Source organism: Centruroides sculpturatus, unplaced genomic scaffold (assembly GCF_000671375.1).
Source record: "Centruroides sculpturatus isolate CEXI.00-Female unplaced genomic scaffold, Cexi_2.0 scaffold5, whole genome shotgun sequence".
In the NCBI taxonomy this organism is placed as follows: Eukaryota; Metazoa; Arthropoda; class Arachnida; order Scorpiones; family Buthidae; genus Centruroides; species Centruroides sculpturatus.
In genome coordinates, this window is record NW_019384397.1 from 345,753 (window position 1) to 364,924 (window position 19,172).

At 26.1% G+C, this 19,172-nt stretch overlaps 1 protein-coding gene across 1 annotated transcript in view; it reads right to left on the reverse strand.

Annotated features, from left to right (window-relative positions):
• The window catches only part of LOC111618445 (U5 small nuclear ribonucleoprotein 200 kDa helicase-like), a 94,966-nt gene that overhangs the window by 23,108 nt on the left and 52,686 nt on the right, over window positions 1-19,172 (reverse strand). The window contains exons 14-31 of the mRNA XM_023359990.1: window positions 16,400-16,552; window positions 16,205-16,304; window positions 11,842-11,978; window positions 11,541-11,630; window positions 10,728-10,898; window positions 10,498-10,635; window positions 10,264-10,419; window positions 9,086-9,256; window positions 8,511-8,569; window positions 7,958-8,216; window positions 7,735-7,884; window positions 7,581-7,642; window positions 6,807-6,987; window positions 4,149-4,253; window positions 3,233-3,514; window positions 2,963-3,115; window positions 2,584-2,855; window positions 1,083-1,374 (exon numbers count right to left, since the gene is read on the reverse strand). Coding sequence (XP_023215758.1) covers window positions 1,083-1,374; window positions 2,584-2,855; window positions 2,963-3,115; window positions 3,233-3,514; window positions 4,149-4,253; window positions 6,807-6,987; window positions 7,581-7,642; window positions 7,735-7,884; window positions 7,958-8,216; window positions 8,511-8,569; window positions 9,086-9,256; window positions 10,264-10,419; window positions 10,498-10,635; window positions 10,728-10,898; window positions 11,541-11,630; window positions 11,842-11,978; window positions 16,205-16,304; window positions 16,400-16,552 — 2,931 coding nt within the window. The remainder of the gene's footprint in view (window positions 1-1,082; window positions 1,375-2,583; window positions 2,856-2,962; window positions 3,116-3,232; window positions 3,515-4,148; window positions 4,254-6,806; window positions 6,988-7,580; window positions 7,643-7,734; window positions 7,885-7,957; window positions 8,217-8,510; window positions 8,570-9,085; window positions 9,257-10,263; window positions 10,420-10,497; window positions 10,636-10,727; window positions 10,899-11,540; window positions 11,631-11,841; window positions 11,979-16,204; window positions 16,305-16,399; window positions 16,553-19,172) is intronic.

The window sequence follows — 19,172 nt, forward strand, 5'->3', positions numbered from 1 at the left end:
TAATTAATTTCTAAATGATTTGTCACTAGAGGGAGGCATTAGGTGTCATCTCTTATTAAATTTAATAATTATAAGTAATATTTATTAAATAATTTAGAAAATTATTAATATATTTTCCTTATAATTAAATTTAAATATATTAAATCTTTTAAATCTTATACTATATTAAATAAATTTCAAATCAGTTATGAAATTCACTTGATGATTCCAAAGAGATGAGAAGATATTTTAATGTGTTAAACTGATATTTAACATTTAATAATTAAATTATTTGAAAAATTTAATGTAACTGGTTTATATATAGCAGAACAATATGAATAAATATATAAAATCCTTGAACACAAGTCATCCACATGTTGCAATAAAAATTCAAAAAAGTTAAGAGTTTAAACATTATGAATTAAGCTGGATTTGCTGGATCTTGCTCCTTCCAATAATTATTATTATTTTTTCTGAAACTTAAAAAAACTTTCAGACAGAAAAAATTTGACTGATTTGAAGATTTGAAAAATCACATTGAAGATTTTTTAAACTTTCATTTGAATTTAATTGCAGAGACAGTTTACTTGTAATACTGATAGTTTAGTATTCTAAGAGAATGAGACTGATACACACAAATAAACATTTATTATAAACTAAGTAATTTCTATTTGACTAGCTAAGGACAAAAAAATATGCACAATTTTTCTGGATTACCCAACACAGTTATTTAATTTTTAAAATACATGAAATATTAAGTTTTGATATATCTTATTTTTCTGCAACAAAAATATTACTAAAGACTTCTGGTGAGATATTAAGAAATAGAGCACATTTTTTCTTCATTAAATGAATTTTAATGAAGAAAATAAATTAAAAATAATTATAAAAAAACAAACGGATTATTTAACTTAATATCTGTATATAAAAAGACATGATAATGGAAATATTCTCTCTAAATATAAAAAAAATTAAAATATTTATGACAAATTTTAAAAGAAGTAAATTAATTTTAAACTTAACAATACATTAAGCAACAATACCAAAAATATCACCCTCACAGTATTAAATTATTTTAAAGTGTAAAACAAAATTCCACTTACTTCTGATGTTCCATGAATTTTTTCATCCCACTGAAAATCTGGTGTAATTGTTAACTCCACTCTTAGTGTTGAACGAGTAATAGGTTGAATATGTGCTGAAAGTTCTAATTTTGGAAACTGATGGACATATTTATGGACAGTTTTTCCTAATTTTGGCATTCTCAACATTTCACCAATTTCACTTGGTCCTAGGTCATAGAGTCTTTCCCAAGGAAAACTTTTCTTCTCTATTTTTTTAACAACTTCATCTGGAATTTTCTTGAACTGCCGTAATGGTGACATTGACTGCCACCTAAAATAATAATTTACATTACAATAAAATTATTTAATGATCTATTCTATAGCATGGAAATTTGTAATTCATATAATTTAAATACTGAATGCCTATTTTTATAGTTAAAATGTTATTTATATAATTGAAGATTTAAATTTCAATAAATTAAGTATCCATTTGTAATATTTAATAGTAGAAATACAATTATTTAGTTTATGATATTCAAACTGTACAATATTGAAATTACTAAAGGTTGGATATTTATTATTTATTCCAATTCCAAACTTTTCATATTCTTTTATATTTCATAGTAAGATATCATAATATCATGATTATAAAATAAATTACAGTAGAACCTCGATTATCCGGACTGTTCAAAATAAACAAAAATTTTACGAATTTGCTGATTTGCACTTGGCGAATTACGATGCTGTTTATGTACGTGATAGAATGCATAACTTTTTTTGTTTCAACGTCTCACCCAGCACAGTGGCCGTAAACTCTTAAATATATTTTGCATCATAATAAAAATATAACTTGACATATGTATTTATAAATAATTTATTTTCAAATTACATCATTTCTATGACCAAGGGCGGAGTAAGGCATGGGCAACGTGGGCCACCACCTATGCCTCGTGGTCTGAAGGGCATCACGTTTCAAAGGTTTATACATTACTTAAAAGCCGCGAATGCGACGAAAAAATTTTACTCGTCATAAAACGATAAATAGTTTGTCAAATTTTTATTCATAAAAATGCAGTTTCAACTGCTTTTTATTTTATAAAATCCGTCTTCTTGCACTACCAGAGGGCCTTTTAAACAATAGGTAGTCTTAGCGTTGGTCAGTAGTAGTCCAAATTCGATACGAACGTTTGTTTCTTGAAAATTTGATTACGGTTTAAATACAGTATTTACTTTTAATATTACCGATTTGTCATCGAAAAGAAAATGTGTTGTATTATCATTAAAAGACAAATTAAAGTATTTGTTTCGATTATCCGAATTTTTCCCTTATCCGGACTACCTTCATCCCCAATTAGTCCGGATAATCGAGGTTCTGCTGTAGTTAACCATATTGATAAATGATGATTAAATTAATCAAATTTTATTTTTACTGCAATTAATAAATCCTTTTACATTTATGCAGTTAGTTCATGTTAAAGAATTAGTCATAATCTACTATGCTATTATAAATGTAGTGTAAGATTGAAATGATATTACTTACATTCTTTTATCAATCATCTTACAAAGACTTAAAGCTTTATCTGCTAATTGAGCCCATCCTCTATGTAGCACAATTTCAAAAATTGCTCTCATTAGACGAGCGGCACTTTGAGTTACATAAATCATATCTGCCATTAATGCAAGTCCTTCTAACTTCAACTGAGAAATATAAGCTTGTAATAAAACATTCACTTTAGCACTTGTTTCTTCCATGCTTTCTTTGATTGGTATTGGCACTCTTTCCATCAGTTTTTGTAATTCTAATTTTTCTTCCTTGAAATTTAATTTTATATATAAAACAACAAATTAATTATATATTATTTTAATTGCATATGAAAATTATTAAATGATTTTTAATATTTATTTAACTATAATTTTACCTCTCTGATTGTAATGTTCTTAAATTCACTGGACAAGGAAAATACACGAAAGAGTTCTATTTCACTGAGTGTTGGTTTCAGTAGCTGATTATAAGTAGACATTGTTTCATAGGTGCAGTAATAATAACTAGCTATACGACCTAACTCAGTCACCTGTTAAAAAATTAATCAGTTGAACAAACTGTTTAAATTATATAAGCAGAAAAATTAAGATTAATTTTGCAATGAAAATAAAATAGTTTCAAAGATTAAAAAAATTATAGTTCTTACCTGAAAATTCCCAGCTTTTTTGTCAAATTTTACTAAATTGCTTTTATCAAGTAAAATAGCAGCTGTATAAATAAGATCCGCACGACGTTTCTCAAGTACTTGATCTTCTTTTAAAGCATCATGTGATACTCCATACAAAGTTGGAGCACGCAACATACGTATATATAAGTAAGTGTAACCAAGCCAAGTGCAAGCATCTTTAGCAGTTTGTATATTGCCAAGTACAATTTCAGCATTCAGCATATCAGGCAACTTACTAATCAGCTGGCTTTCTATAGGTAACTATAAATAATTTGAATATATTTAAATTAATCTGCTATTCACACATATATATATATTATATATATATATATAAGTTTTCTTTACTAATGTATTGAATTATCAACTTCTAAACAACCACTGATAAGAACATAAAAAAATGTTTCTACCAGTACCAATCGTTGAGAGATAAGATGAAAATGAAAGATTATATAAATTGAAGGAAAATATCACTTTTGACATTGTATAAATATTACAAAAAATTTTTTTTTGTACTAAAGTCCTCTAATGTGTAGAGAACTATTAAAAACATACCTAAGTTAATCTTTAATGGTAGGCTATAAGCTATGTTAAAACATGTAAAAACGAGGAGGATATTTTCTGCCTACAACGATAACTTTAATTTTTCATTTATTTAGATATATAAACAATCACCATAAATAAAGTACTATCAATTGTAATTTAAGTTTTAGTTGTCTACTATTACTGGCTGGTAGCATACACATTAAAAATATTTGATTTATTTGCAAGTGCTAAATAAGAAAATATATATATCTTTAAAATAAAAAATTTCCTTTCTTTTATACTATGTTCAGTATTACACAATTTTTTTTTACAAAATTAGAAATCAAAATGAAATTACATATTTATAACTAACCTGTTGATTTAAAAGTGAGAGATAATACTGTAGTTCACTATGATTGGTAATAAGTATTCCTTCACCTTTAGTATCATACTGAGGTCTTCCTGCTCTGCCTAACATCTGAAAAATGTAAAGCTCTTTATTATTTAAATATCGAGTTAAATATTTGATATTACAGAATTACAAAATCAAACATACTTTATGAAAAAGTACATGAAATATTTAACATTTATTTTCTTTTAAATTAATTATTTTTCTTAAAAATGATATGTTTAAATAAATAAATATTTATTGTTAATATAATCAAAATGCAAAATGAATACTTCATTCAAAGTATTTATCTTTAATATAATTGGAATGCTATTTTTATTTTAGCAATTTGTCATGGATTTTTGTATAGATCTTGCATTCAGGTTTTATTATTATGTTGGGTGTAGTGTGTTATACTCTATTGATGTCAGTTGCTGTCTATGCCTGACCAGAGTCAAGGCCAGGGATGGCCAACAGTTTTTGCCCCAGGCTGAATTGGAAAGAAAACTTTTTTCACGGGCTGAACCAGAGGCTGCCCTAGAAAGATTCTGAGGTGGTGTGAGATCTCATTGTGGTGTCACCCTGTAGAGACTAAACTGTACATAGTGATTACAGATACATTTTTCACATTATCATTCTTTACCAACATTCTATGCTGTACTTAAGAGATTTGTAATGGAGAGTTAACTCTAAATGCACAGTGTTTTTTTTAGGCGTTAGAATTTTTCATTGAGTTATTCGGACTTAAGTAGCTAATATTGAAAGATTAATCGCAAACCACATAAATTCATCAGATGGGCTGTATGTTGGCCATGCCTGATCAAGGCATTGCAACCAAAACAAAACAAAAATTAAATAAGCCTGTCTGTGTGTGTGTCTGTATTCAGGAATTTCTTAACAATATGACATGTATTCAATATAGTGGCCTTCTTTATTGTGATGTATGTTTCTATTCAACTGTAATGTTCCCAGGTTCTTGTGTAGTGTGTGTGGTATGACACCTGCCTGTAGAGGCGAGAACAACAGGTACAATAAGCACCTTGTCCATCCTCCACAGATGCCTTATTTCCTGGGCGAGTTCTGTGTACTTGCTGATTATTATTATTATTATTACTGACACATTCAAAATCAGGATAGATTCTTGCAGCATTTTAATTTTTGAATATCACATTTAATTAATTTAAATATATAAAATTACTTGTCCTGGCTGACTGACTGCTTCATCATCACCCAGAGCAAACCGCTGAACCTAAAGACGTGAAATTTTGTACACAGTTAGGGTATGTCATGAAAACGCACACTAAGAAGAAATTTTTAGAAATTTTCCCCGTGAGGGGAGAGGGAGAGGATTAAGGCTTAACCTGAAGAATGGCTTCTACTGTAATATTTTAGATGCAATTTTATTGTTTTCAACTATGTTTAGTTTTCATTGAGTACTTAGGTGTATTAAATTGATAACATTTCAGACATTGTTATTTTATATATTTTAGTTTTTTTTTAACCAAATGTTCAAACTGTTTTAAATTTGAATTTGTTATTTCATATTGGTTTGATTATAAGCGTCCCAGAAAATTGATCAAATTGAAAATAGTTCATTTGATTCTCAGCGGTAGGTGTTATATAACGATTACTATGGTTGTTGAAATACTGAATATAAATGGGGTTTGCTTGCAAAATCCATGTGGGCAAAGTCGTGGGTAACAGCTAGTATACAATATAGACACAAGTTTTGAAGAAGCATATTACCAGATTCTTGTCTTTTTTTTTTTAACCCCTTCTGAGCCGCGCTCGAGTGTGACTCGAGCAAGTTTTATAGCGTTACGTCGTTAAGGCCACTTTTGAAAAAATTATTTTTTTTGAATTTTTGGAATGTTTTTTAGGTCCCCAAATTTTTTCAGAATTTTTTGCGCACGCAAAAAAATTTTATCGCAATTTTAATGAGCCTTTGATAAGGCTCGATTAAGGCTTAATGTTTTTTTAATGGGAGTTTTTTATCAAAATTAATTTATCATTCTAAAGTTGTAGCGCACCGATTTTCCTTCGGTAAAGTTATTTAAAGCTGCTTTCTGATGTCAAAAACGACTTCCGATAGTTTTTTAATTTTTTTAATTAATAGATTTTATTATATAGAAGTTTAATTAATTAGGGGGGGTCGGAAATCGCAATAAAAATTATAATTTTTTTAAAATATTTAAAAATATACCGCCAGATTGAAGTCACCCTACTTTAAACCCTTGTCCTCCCGCGATGTCTATGAGAATGTCCCGGGAAATCGGACTCCAGCTGTGTTCAAGGTCACCCAGCTGTGTAAACAATGACTCATCGGTGTTACATTTCACAGACAGGCGAAACAAAGGAAAATAAAATATAAAGCTTTTTCTTCAAAATTAACGCATTTCTTTCGTGTTTTTTCAGTTTTAAGTATTTTTTATGCATAATTAAAAATTCTAAAACAATGGGCGGCTCAAAGGGGGTTAATTATGATTTGTATCATACATTAATAACTTCAACATTAAAACATAACGGCATTTTTAATAAAACATTTTTAAAAAAATATTAATTCATTTAATGTAAAATTAATATCTATTGAAACATTATTTACCATTACGTTAAGATTAAGAAAATAAACATATTTATATTTACCTGTAAAACATCTAATGCTCCTAATTCCACCCAACGACCCTTTTCAGGATTATAGATCTGTGTACCTTTGATAACAACAGTGTGGGCTGGTAGATTAACACCCCAAGCTAAGGTTGCTGTTGAAACCAATACTTGAATGTGTCTATCAGCAAACAGATCTTCTACTAAAGTACGATCCACTCTGAAAAAGTAAAATAATTTGATTTGTATTACTTGATTTACAAAACAATATAAAGTCTATTAAAATATCTTTATATGTGTAGCTTTTTTTTAAGTAAAAGATAATGCTGTGCTGATAATTGATATAGCAAACCAAAACTTATAAATTTTTGCAATATTAATATTGATATTTTAAATTTTAGAATAACATAGCAAAACTAATAAAATACTGAATATTGGCATTTGTTATCAACTTAAACAACTCTTCGTTCTTTCACCATAACAATTCCTCTATCTGCCAGGAGATTTTGCTAATGTTAAAAATTCTGAAAGGTTGTTTTTAACACTAGTGCAAACTATATCAAAATCTTTTCTTGTATACTTAATGTTTTTCAATAATATATGGTATTCAATACTTTTCAGTATTTATTTATTATTGATACATTGAATCAATCTTGGTATAAAGTCCAATATCAATATCAAAATTTTGGTTCAGCACAGCCCTAATATGAATTATTATGTGAAATTTTTGAGATGAATATTGATTCTTTAATAAATTTAAATATAAATAAAATTAGAAAAACTTCAAATTAAATTAATAACTACAAAATTTACCTGGTCATTCCAGCATGATGAATGGCAAAGCCATATGGTAGAAGATCTTTTAATTCCAAATTCTACAAATCATATCAATTATTAAATGAATTATTTAAAAATAAATTAAACATTTCAATTATATAATGCTTGAATTATAGTAATTAAAAAATACCTTGACTTGTTCAGCTTCTGTTCTCAAAACTTCAGTTGATGCAGAGCCTTCTCTTAAAAACTGTCCAAGACTATCTTTTTCCAAACACATATCTCGAATGGCACGAGCAGTTTTGCCAGTTTCTTTACGTGAATGAACAAAAATTAATACCTGCAAAAAAAATTTTTTTTTTAATTTTCTAAATCATATCAATTATTAAAATACTTTCAAATATAAAACTAACTTGATTTTTTCCAGCATGTTCCATAATTTTCTCATAAAGAATTTCATTCATAAGTTGAAATCGTCTGATAGCTTTTTTTTCAGTAACACCTATGTATTGTTGTTCTAATGGAACAGGTCTAAAACTGTTATCAAAATAAAATAATCCTTTTGAATGGTCCACTCTGAGAAAAGTTGCCACATCTTCATAATTAGGTAATGTAGCACTTAGGCCCACTAGTCGTACTTCTTCTTGAGTTGTTTCAATATTACGAATACTCCTGCATATTAAAGTTATGAATATAGTTAACATCTAGCTAAGTTTGATATCATTTTTATTTAAATTAATTACATTTGATAAAGATTTGAGTTAATGATATTAGTTATTATAATTAGTAAAACTTGGCACCATATTTAAATATATCTATAAATTCTACTTGTTAAAGTAACCAAATATTTAATTTTTTTTTATATTTAAAACATTTTTAGCTCTGAATCCATATTCAGTAGAAATTACTTTATATTAGATATTCTAAGCATACAGAACAAATTAAAAAAAACTGTAGTTACCATACCTTGCAACCAAAGCTTCTAAAACAGGCCCACGTTCATCATGAAGCAAATGTATCTCATCCTAAATTTACAATTTTTGTTTTAGCATTAAGAATTATGTTTTTTTTATGGATAAATTAATTTTCTTACTACTAACAACTAATTAAATTCAAATTAATAAAAGTTTATCCTAACAACACACATCATTACTTAATTTTATATAATTTTCATATATTTAAAAAAATATTAAGTTTTTCAATAGAATATGTAACTAAATTTTATTGCTATGGATAAATAAATCAAAAAACTTTTTATATTTGTTTGAAAATTTTATTATAATTTTATTTGTACTATTTTGGTATAAAATATCTATTGATAGCATCAAGAAAATATTGGCTCTTTAAATATCGATACAAGACTCATTTTTTATTGTAAAGTAATAACTGATCAATTGAAATAGAATTTCATTTCAAAGTTTTATATTTATTTAATTATATTTCATATCTATTCTCAGTTGACAATAAAAAATATTAATATGCAGAAACTAATTAGAAAGTTATATTTATAAATACCAAATAAATAAATATAAATAACTTACAAAAATCATTAATCGTACAAGTTGTGTATAAGTTCTTTCTCCACCTTTTCGAGTGATTATATCCCATTTTTCTGGTGTACAGACAATAACTTGTGTAGCATTTATTTGTTCTCTAGTTAATTGATGATCCCCAGTTAATTCAGAAACTACTATGTTATAGGATGAAAGCCTCTAAAATAATTTAAAAGTAAAATAATATAAAATTTTAATATTAAATTATTATTTCATTTTAATATTTAACAATATTAAATTACCTTGCTAAAATTTCCAACCATTTCTTGGACTAATGACCGCATGGGAGCAATGTAAATTATCTTGAATTCATCTGCATTAATTGTTCCATCTGAATTTATGTGTTTTCCTATTTCTCTCATCATGCATAACAATGCTACATTTGTTTTTCCAGCACCCTTAAGAGGAGAGAAAACGTGCAATTATTAAAATACCAAAAAAATTTAAAAATGAAAAATAAGCAAAAACTTCCTTACAGTTGGAGCACAAAGTAAAAGATTTTCATCTGTTTCTAATGCAGCTTTACTCAATCTACTTTGAATTCTATTAAGACTTTTATAACCATCAAATACTTTCTGTACATATTTTGGTAACCGGTCAATAGGAACTAAAGACTATAAAATAAATTTTTTAAAGATTATCAAACTAATATAATATTTTTTATGTTATTTTTCTGTACCATTTAAAAAATTAATAATTTTTATACCTCATTTGATTCAAATGGCTTTGGTTTTAGAGCAGGAACATGAATTTCTTCATATCCTCTTCTTTGTTTTCTAAATGAACCATCAGGTAACTGACATCGTTTATTTGCCATAAAATGACTTCCTTGATTAAATGTCAGATCTGTCAAATCTAAAGCTTTGCATTGTGTCATCTGAAAAATTTAACAATTTCAAAAATATTTCTTTATTCTTATTTTCCACATTATATAGCTCAAAACTTAAACACTCACATAAAAATAAAAAATAAAAACTTTAATTAAACTCCAAAAATTAAGTTTTGTTATTAGAAAACTCACATTTTTTTTATTAATGTACAAAAACAGAAAATCTAATTTATTTCTTACAGTGTTAACTTACATTAAAAAAAAACGATTTCACTTTTTATTTGTAACCAAATAATAATAATTATTATTCTAAAACATATANACAATATTAAATTACCTTGCTAAAATTTCCAACCATTTCTTGGACTAATGACCGCATGGGAGCAATGTAAATTATCTTGAATTCATCTGCATTAATTGTTCCATCTGAATTTATGTGTTTTCCTATTTCTCTCATCATGCATAACAATGCTACATTTGTTTTTCCAGCACCCTTAAGAGGAGAGAAAACGTGCAATTATTAAAATACCAAAAAAATTTAAAAATGAAAAATAAGCAAAAACTTCCTTACAGTTGGAGCACAAAGTAAAAGATTTTCATCTGTTTCTAATGCAGCTTTACTCAATCTACTTTGAATTCTATTAAGACTTTTATAACCATCAAATACTTTCTGTACATATTTTGGTAACCGGTCAATAGGAACTAAAGACTATAAAATAAATTTTTTAAAGATTATCAAACTAATATAATATTTTTTATGTTATTTTTCTGTACCATTTAAAAAATTAATAATTTTTATACCTCATTTGATTCAAATGGCTTTGGTTTTAGAGCAGGAACATGAATTTCTTCATATCCTCTTCTTTGTTTTCTAAATGAACCATCAGGTAACTGACATCGTTTATTTGCCATAAAATGACTTCCTTGATTAAATGTCAGATCTGTCAAATCTAAAGCTTTGCATTGTGTCATCTGAAAAATTTAACAATTTCAAAAATATTTCTTTATTCTTATTTTCCACATTATATAGCTCAAAACTTAAACACTCACATAAAAATAAAAAATAAAAACTTTAATTAAACTCCAAAAATTAAGTTTTGTTATTAGAAAACTCACATTTTTTTTATTAATGTACAAAAACAGAAAATCTAATTTATTTCTTACAGTGTTAACTTACATTAAAAAAAAACGATTTCACTTTTTATTTGTAACCAAATAATAATAATTATTATTCTAAAACATATAAATAAATTTTAAAAATACTTTTGATTAAAAGTAAAATGACTTGAAATATTATTTTATAAATTTTAGAATTTTCATAAACCATACAAATATTTTAGTATAATTTTTTAACAGTTAGGATTTAGGAATTTCAGATATCAAAAAAATTGTATATTTTTAAGAGCAGAATTTTCTTTGAAATTGTTTCTAGATTTTTTACAGCATATTTCAAAGTTACTTATATTTACTTATATAAAGTTACTTATATACAAAAATATTTACATTTTTGTAAATATGCTTTTTTTATTTTAGAGTATGGATTATCAAATAAGAAACTAATTCATAGTCAGTTTGATTATACAGTATAATGACCTTAAATAAAATTTTCTTTACCTGCATAGCATTATCTTCTTCTATATCCATTGCTTCAAGATCAGCATCAACTCTTGCTTGTCGTGCTTGAGCTCTTCTTTCTCTTGCTTCCTGCAATATGTGTAACATCATGTAATAACACAATTTATATAATAGAAATATAACTAAAAGAAAGGATAAACTTTAATTTAAAAGAAAACATATTCCATGAAAAATATATACAGTATTATTTCAAAATATATATTTTAAAAAAAGTAAATTTATTTAATTTTTTTTTACAAATGATTAAAATTTTATTAATATTAAATATAAAGATCAATACTTGAACAATATCTTCTTTTTCAGTATTTTCCAACTGTCTAAGTATTTTTTCCAGTTCTGGATCAGCTAACATTCTATCTCTAATTTTTATTCTCTCTGCAGCACTTTGTGAAGATGCAAGAAGAGTACAATATAATACTAAAATGAAATACAAAAAATATATTTTATAGCAATCGTAATTTTTGCTATGGTATTGTGAAAAAGAATAAAACTAATTATATTAACTATTAAATATCACTAGATTTTAAATAAAAGTATTAAAAATTTTATATCTGTCACAAAATAAAAATGATTATTCATTATATACAATTAGAAACACTATATTTATAAAAGTTAACATCAGTTACAGGCAAATGAATAATCTAATGGCAATATAGCACTGCAGCAATAAAATTTGCTCTGTTAACATTTCATATAGTTACTAGCTGTCAAACTATAGACAAGGGGTCATCAAACTTTTTTGATCACCAACCCCCTACAAACTTTTCGAAACCTCACATTGACCCCCACCAAAAAGTGTGTTACAAAAAAAAGCACTTACTATTTTAATAATTTCTTTTAATTTTACATTTTTTTACATTTATTGTATATATGTTAAGAATAATTTTTGTAACTTGACATCAGTGAGACAGGTAAGCTTGATGATCTTTTGCAAGATTAGCAATATTTGGTTCAAAATTTGTAAGTTTTAGTCTTAAATCAACTTATTGGTTAAGATGGAATTATCACGGCTGAAACTAGCTTCAGTCATAAACGAATTTGAATTTGGAAATGCCAGCAAAATCTGATTTACCACATCACAAAGTTTTGTGTATTTTTGTGTTATATTTATATTCATCCAGAAATTGCTCAAACTAAAATTTTATAAAGCTTTTTTGCTTCAAGGTCAGCTAATAATTCAATAAGTTCATCTTGCAAGTTGATGACATTTTTGATTTGAGCAGAAAATGGCACAATAATCCATTCTGGGATATTAATATTTTCTAAATCTGAAAACACTGTACTATTAAATTCATCGAAACAATATTCAAAAACATAATATGTATAGTTATATTTGTGATTTTTAGTTTCAATTTTTCCATTGACCACTCAATAATGTCATATCGACTACTTTGGCAACTCCTGCTATAGACTATATAATGCTTGATGATTTGACATTCTGGCATTCTCAGTTATCAATAAGACTTTTCCACAAATTTTGATAATTATCAACCTTTTAAATATCAATTCATTTTTAAAAAATGAGTAAAATAGTTGCTTTATTACCTAGAACTAAAAAAACCAATTTAAGATTTAATGTTTTCTCAACTATTTGCTTTATTTTGATTTCTTTAACTTATAATCAAATCGTTTTACATTGAAAACATTTAACTATTTATTATTCAGAAAAGAAAATTCTCTTTTAAATATTCATTTAATCAAATCATTCTCCATCTTTCTGATATACACTAAGATTGTGGTTTAGAAATGTAGTTCCAAAGTTGAATTATGTCCAACTTCAAATATGTGAAACCAGTGTCATGCTATGCCAAGTTATACACGAACCAAAGTTTGACTAATGTATTTTTGCGGAATGACTGGCATGCCAGTTTAAGTGAGGTTATACATCCCTCTTTAGAGGGCGCATTAAAAAAATGAAGGAGTTTTTTATTCTAAAACCATGAAACTGTTAGCATTACATCAAAAACAATGATTATATGTTTAATTTCTTCATTCTGTCTTTTTTCTGACAAAGTAAAGTTCCAAAAGTGCTTTTCCTTGTGTTTTACTGTTGATTCAAAAATGCAAAACCAAACATATTAAATTTAAGAAACTAACTGTAAATTATCTCAGCTTACACCATTAACATCAGCTTTGTGTGAAATTTGAGAGGAAGGTGTTATTTTTAAGGTTAAGATAGATGGTCAGTGTAGCCCACATCGACTAACTACTACTACTACTACTACTACTACTACTACTACTACTACTACTACTGTCAATAAATTGTTAATTGTTTTATTGTCTTGTAAACAAAAACTCTCTTCCTGATTTTAAGTCAATTAAATTATAATGTTATTATTTTATTGTAGTGGAAGAATGTTTTCTTTGACATTTAATTAACAACTAGTTTTGTTAGATCTGATTAATTTTATATTTTAGTTGCAGTTTAACAGGCATGCCAAAAAACCTTGGGGTTTCTGGCATGCTGGTCTCCCCTGTTTTTTATGTGGCATGCTGGTCATTTTGAAGAAATATGGTATAAACCACCAAGCTGATTCGTCACCCTCAGCAATGACTGAAATTTTATGTTGGCTGCTGCCAGACTATAACAGTCCTTAATTCTATTGAATCATTTACCATTACTTAAAATATGTTAAAAAATTTTAAATGTAAATTATAGTGATTTGAAACAAATTAAGTAATTTTTTGTAAGCAATAAATTATCACTCTGACAAAATATTGCAAAGTTAAACAAATATTAAGATAAAATAACTCAAAATAAATGTCACTTTTAACTTATAGTTGCAAAACTCTGTTAAGACATTCAGATCAGAACAGATGTATAAGATATATCATTTGACTCAACTAAGTTATTAAAAATAAAATATAAACATGTTAAAAAAAATTCAAGATCCTAAATTTGAATTATTACTGTTTACACGTACATTGATAATTTACATTATGCCAAATAATGTAATGCAAGGTTACCAGACTTTTTTAAAAATTATTTCATTTTCTTTTTTGTGTTTCCTGTAATATACACTCGCTGGAATCAGCTTTAGATCATGGTTTTAAAAAAATGCAGTGAAAATTTTCAGTTTTTAAAAAAAGGAAATGTAGTGAAAGTCATCTAATATTTACAAAGAGGTATGAGAATTCAAAGTCAATGGATTTCTCAACAGACATTCATTATGCCTGTAATCTGACAGAAGAGTGAACTGCATCCAGCCTTAGATCTCATAGCAGTAGTAATATTTATATTGATATCATTATAACTTTGTTGCCAGAGTCCCAGTAGCAAATAAGCAAGTGAGATGTGAAAATCTCAGGTATACTGTTACTATAATAGAAAAAATAGAACACTAAATAGACAAAAAAGTTGTCACACAATAAATTCATAACCATAATGAAATTTTGGATAATATTATGTAAATATTTCTAATGGATATTGAATTTATATACTATATTTATTTATTTATTTTTAACTTTTGCATTTCTATCAGTTAAAAATGTCACTTTCATTTTAATGATGATTTTCTCCCTTTTGATTTCTATGCCATCAATAGTTTCAACAACAGAAACTGCTGATTTATGGAATTTTAGTATTATAAAGTAAGCCAGGGGGATGATAAAACTTTTCTAATTTTTTAATGCAGTGCAAAATAATATAAAGTTGTAAGACATTTTATTATTGTGTACATTTACTGAAATCATATTAAATATTAAAATGTCTTCAAGAGAAACTTGAAATTAAAAAAAGACTTGTAAATTTTTTTTAAAATACCGTGTAATCAAATTTATGAAAGCTTTGAGTTATATTGTAAATTATTTTATATGATAATTTTTTCCCTATCAATTCATTAATAATTAATACAATTAATTTACATTATTCTGTAAGAATTTATTTTAAAAATATATTTTACAAAAGCTTCTGAATTTTTATTTATAAAAATCATTCAATAAGCAACCTTTTTAAAAAAATTGGTTAATTAATGATGAAAAAACAAATTATTTCTGGGAAAGAGTAAATGTGTGCATTATTAAAATAATGAAAATTTTAAAAGCTAAATAAATAATTTGAATGCTTTTAAATAATTTTTTATTAAAAAAAAATAATAATAATAAAAATTAATTGTGCAATTTTAGGTCATATTAAACACAACTTTTGTCACTTATTTGGAAGTGCACCATGCAATTTTGATAAAGACTTAATAGCTCATTTTCTGAATTTAATTATATTCAGATAGATCTTAAGAAATGAAGCCAAGTATAATTAATAGAATATTAATATATTATTTAAATTAATGGAAACTAATCTAAACTTAATCTTTACCTACATTTAAATAACTTATAATAATTATTTGGATTAATTCCAGCAACTTCTCTCAACAGATGAAAGAACGTATACAAAAAACACATTACAGAAAAAATCAAATGATAAATATAAAAAATTTAAAATCTACATTTAATTATCAATTAAAATCAAATTGACATTTTTTTGGGGGAAAAGCAATATAAATTCATAATTTATGCCTACATTTTATATATGTTTCATTAAAATTTTCTTCTCATTTATATTTAAATAAAATCAATATTTTCAACTTTTTTCAATATTTTCTTTATGCTAATATACTGAAATGGTAAGTAAAACAAATAAAACTTACTCATTTGTCGATGTTGTCGTAAAACTTTAATAAATTCAAACTGGTTAAATCCCAATAAGAGAACAAGTTGATTTTCAGCATCTCGATCATCAGTTGCAGTCTTAAAATATATTACAATACATTTAATATATTTCATGTATAAGAAACTTTCTCCAATTTAATATTAAAACTAAAGACTAAATCAAATAAACTAACATTTAATATTTCTAACACTTCTCCAGCTTTTGTTTGCGCAACTACAGGATCATCATAAAACTTTCGAAGTTTCCTTTGTAACCAATATGCATCAATTTCTCTTGGATGAAGTGGTTTGTTACCCTTTCCTCCAGATTCTTGATTCAATCCCAACTGTAACAATGATGTAATAATTAAATTAAAGAAAAACTTTTTAATTTTAAATCTTACAACATAAACACATATATATTACAAATATATATCAAATTGATTTACAACAACTAAAGAATTCCTTATTATTGCTTTATTTTCTCAAAAACAAACGGTTTCTTGTTATATGTTTAAATAAATTAATGTTCAAATAATTATTATTTATGTGCAAAGTATTGGACTAAATAATCATTGCGTTATTATATAATAATGTAGGAAACAAATGTATAAAATAATAAATTTGTAATGTCCAAAATTGTAGTTTGTAAAATTATGAATAAATTTTGTTGTCCACAAACATGAACTTGAACTCCATTTAAACATTAATGAGAATAAAACATCTTTCAATAAAGCTACATTTTTATCAATAAATTCACACAAGTTTTCTTATACAGAATCACTTGATTCTGAAAAATCAAGTCAATGTGAAGATAAGAAAAATGCTTAAAATTTGGCTCCTACAAGAAAGACTAAAAAAATTTATTACTAAATTAATTTAAGAGATTGTAATATGTTGACATTACACTTAAATATGCTAAAAATTAATAAAAATTCAAAATATAAAATCAGAAATTAAATGCCAATATCCAATCTGAAATATATGCAACATTAAGTTTCACTTTGAAACTTTTCACACAGGATGTTTTTTGAACACAAAATTTATTTACATAAAATTTCAATTGACAATGGTGAATGGTCTTCATTTGTTCTATATTTTGTTGTTTCAGTTTAGAAATAGCTTGTAGGTGCCATTTCCATGATGAAACGCTTTAGTTTTCAAGAGAAATTATGGTTCTTATATTTCAAGAGAAATTATGGTTTCTTCCACAAGTGCTTTCTAAAATCTGATTAGCAATTTAACCTTGCATTTAAACAATTTCTGGTTAAGATATCTGATTCAGTAAATTCATTGGCCTTCCATCAAATGATTTAATTAGAATGAGGTTATTTTAATGATTTGGGTGTATCTTTTTGGCTTTTCTGTGTATTCATTTGTGAACTTGACCATATAGGAAGATGCCACATCATGGTACACAAAACTGTTATCTTAGTCATTGGAATAATGTCTCTAGTTCTTTTTCCAGTAAAGGGAAAAGAACTAGAGATAAAGGGGTCAAAACATTCAAGTATATTTTAGTACAGTAGAACCTCGAAAACTCGGCCTAATGTGGACCGAAGGGTGGCTGAGTTTGTGAAAATGCCGGGTTATCGGGAATGGGGTTAAAAAAAATAAGTACAAGTGTTTCCTCAGAAAATAAACTGCCCAAATACCCTTAAACAAAGGCTTGGTAATANACAAAAAATAGTTTAAGAAGGAATAATTAAAAAAGTAAATTATTTCAGTTATCATAAATGCAATTTGTATTTTTTCTAGATTGTATATATTGTATTCTATATTTGTATTTGACTTACTAGACATCCAAAATTACATTTTAATTAGTATTACTATCTCTTAAGCATTTTGAATGATGGCTTCAGTCTACTTATCACTTTTTTCAAGTTTTATTACTTAACAATAATATTCATAAAAATTAGTTATCACAAAAATATGTTAATAGAAAATATACAATCTTTTCAAACAACATGTAAATTAATATGAATTTCTATTAATTAAATACAATGTTTAAAATAATTTTTTAGACTATTTGAAAGTTTTAAAAATAAAAAATTAGTTCATATTATTTCAACCATTATATACTTTGATTGGTGTGTGTGTGTAAAAAAAAAAAAAATACTTTCACCCATGAATTCTTGGGTTGATCCATTTACATGTATCAACCCAAGAATTTTGAAAAAAGTTGACATGAATTTTTTATCAGAAGCTATTTTATCATCAAAGAAATGATAAAAAGTTCAATGAGAAAATGTTAAAATGTGTATAATAGAATTTTTGATGATAGAAAACTAATTTTTAAAACTTAAGTCAAAAATAAATTTTTTATAACTTTAATTCTTAGAAATAGTAAACAATCTCTGATTAAAAACAATACTATCATTGGTTTTCAAATAAATGTAAAAAAGTAAAAAATGTGCCATTTTTGTATTTTATCTTCATACATACATATTTATTTATTTATTTTATTGCTTTTAATTATCATCACATGATGGTCAGATGGTTGAAGCATCTGACCATCAGCCCCCCCCATCCAGAGGGACTTGGAATAAAATCTAAATGATACAAACCCAAGAATTTTTGAGGAGTCTGTTCTAACTAGGTTAGACTTCAGCCAAAATCATGTTTGGCATCAAAAAAAGCCTGAGGGGGCGATTAGTAACAATTTATATTTTGGGGGCAAAAAAACAATTTTCTGTGATATAGTAAAACATTATATTAAGAATAATTAGATATTTTATTTGTTATATTGTACAATAATTAAACAAATAACATCATCCTAGTCACTAGTCTATTCAATGCAGTACGAATTTGGCGTTAGCCTTGTCCCTCGACATCAGAATTTTGTAGTGAAGGGGGCGATACTACGTAACGGTTTTATTCAAGGGGGCAACGATTCGTTAGAGGTTGAGAAACACTGAGTTAGATGAATTTGTTACTGTTCCTTAAAAATTGCTGTTGTGTTACATT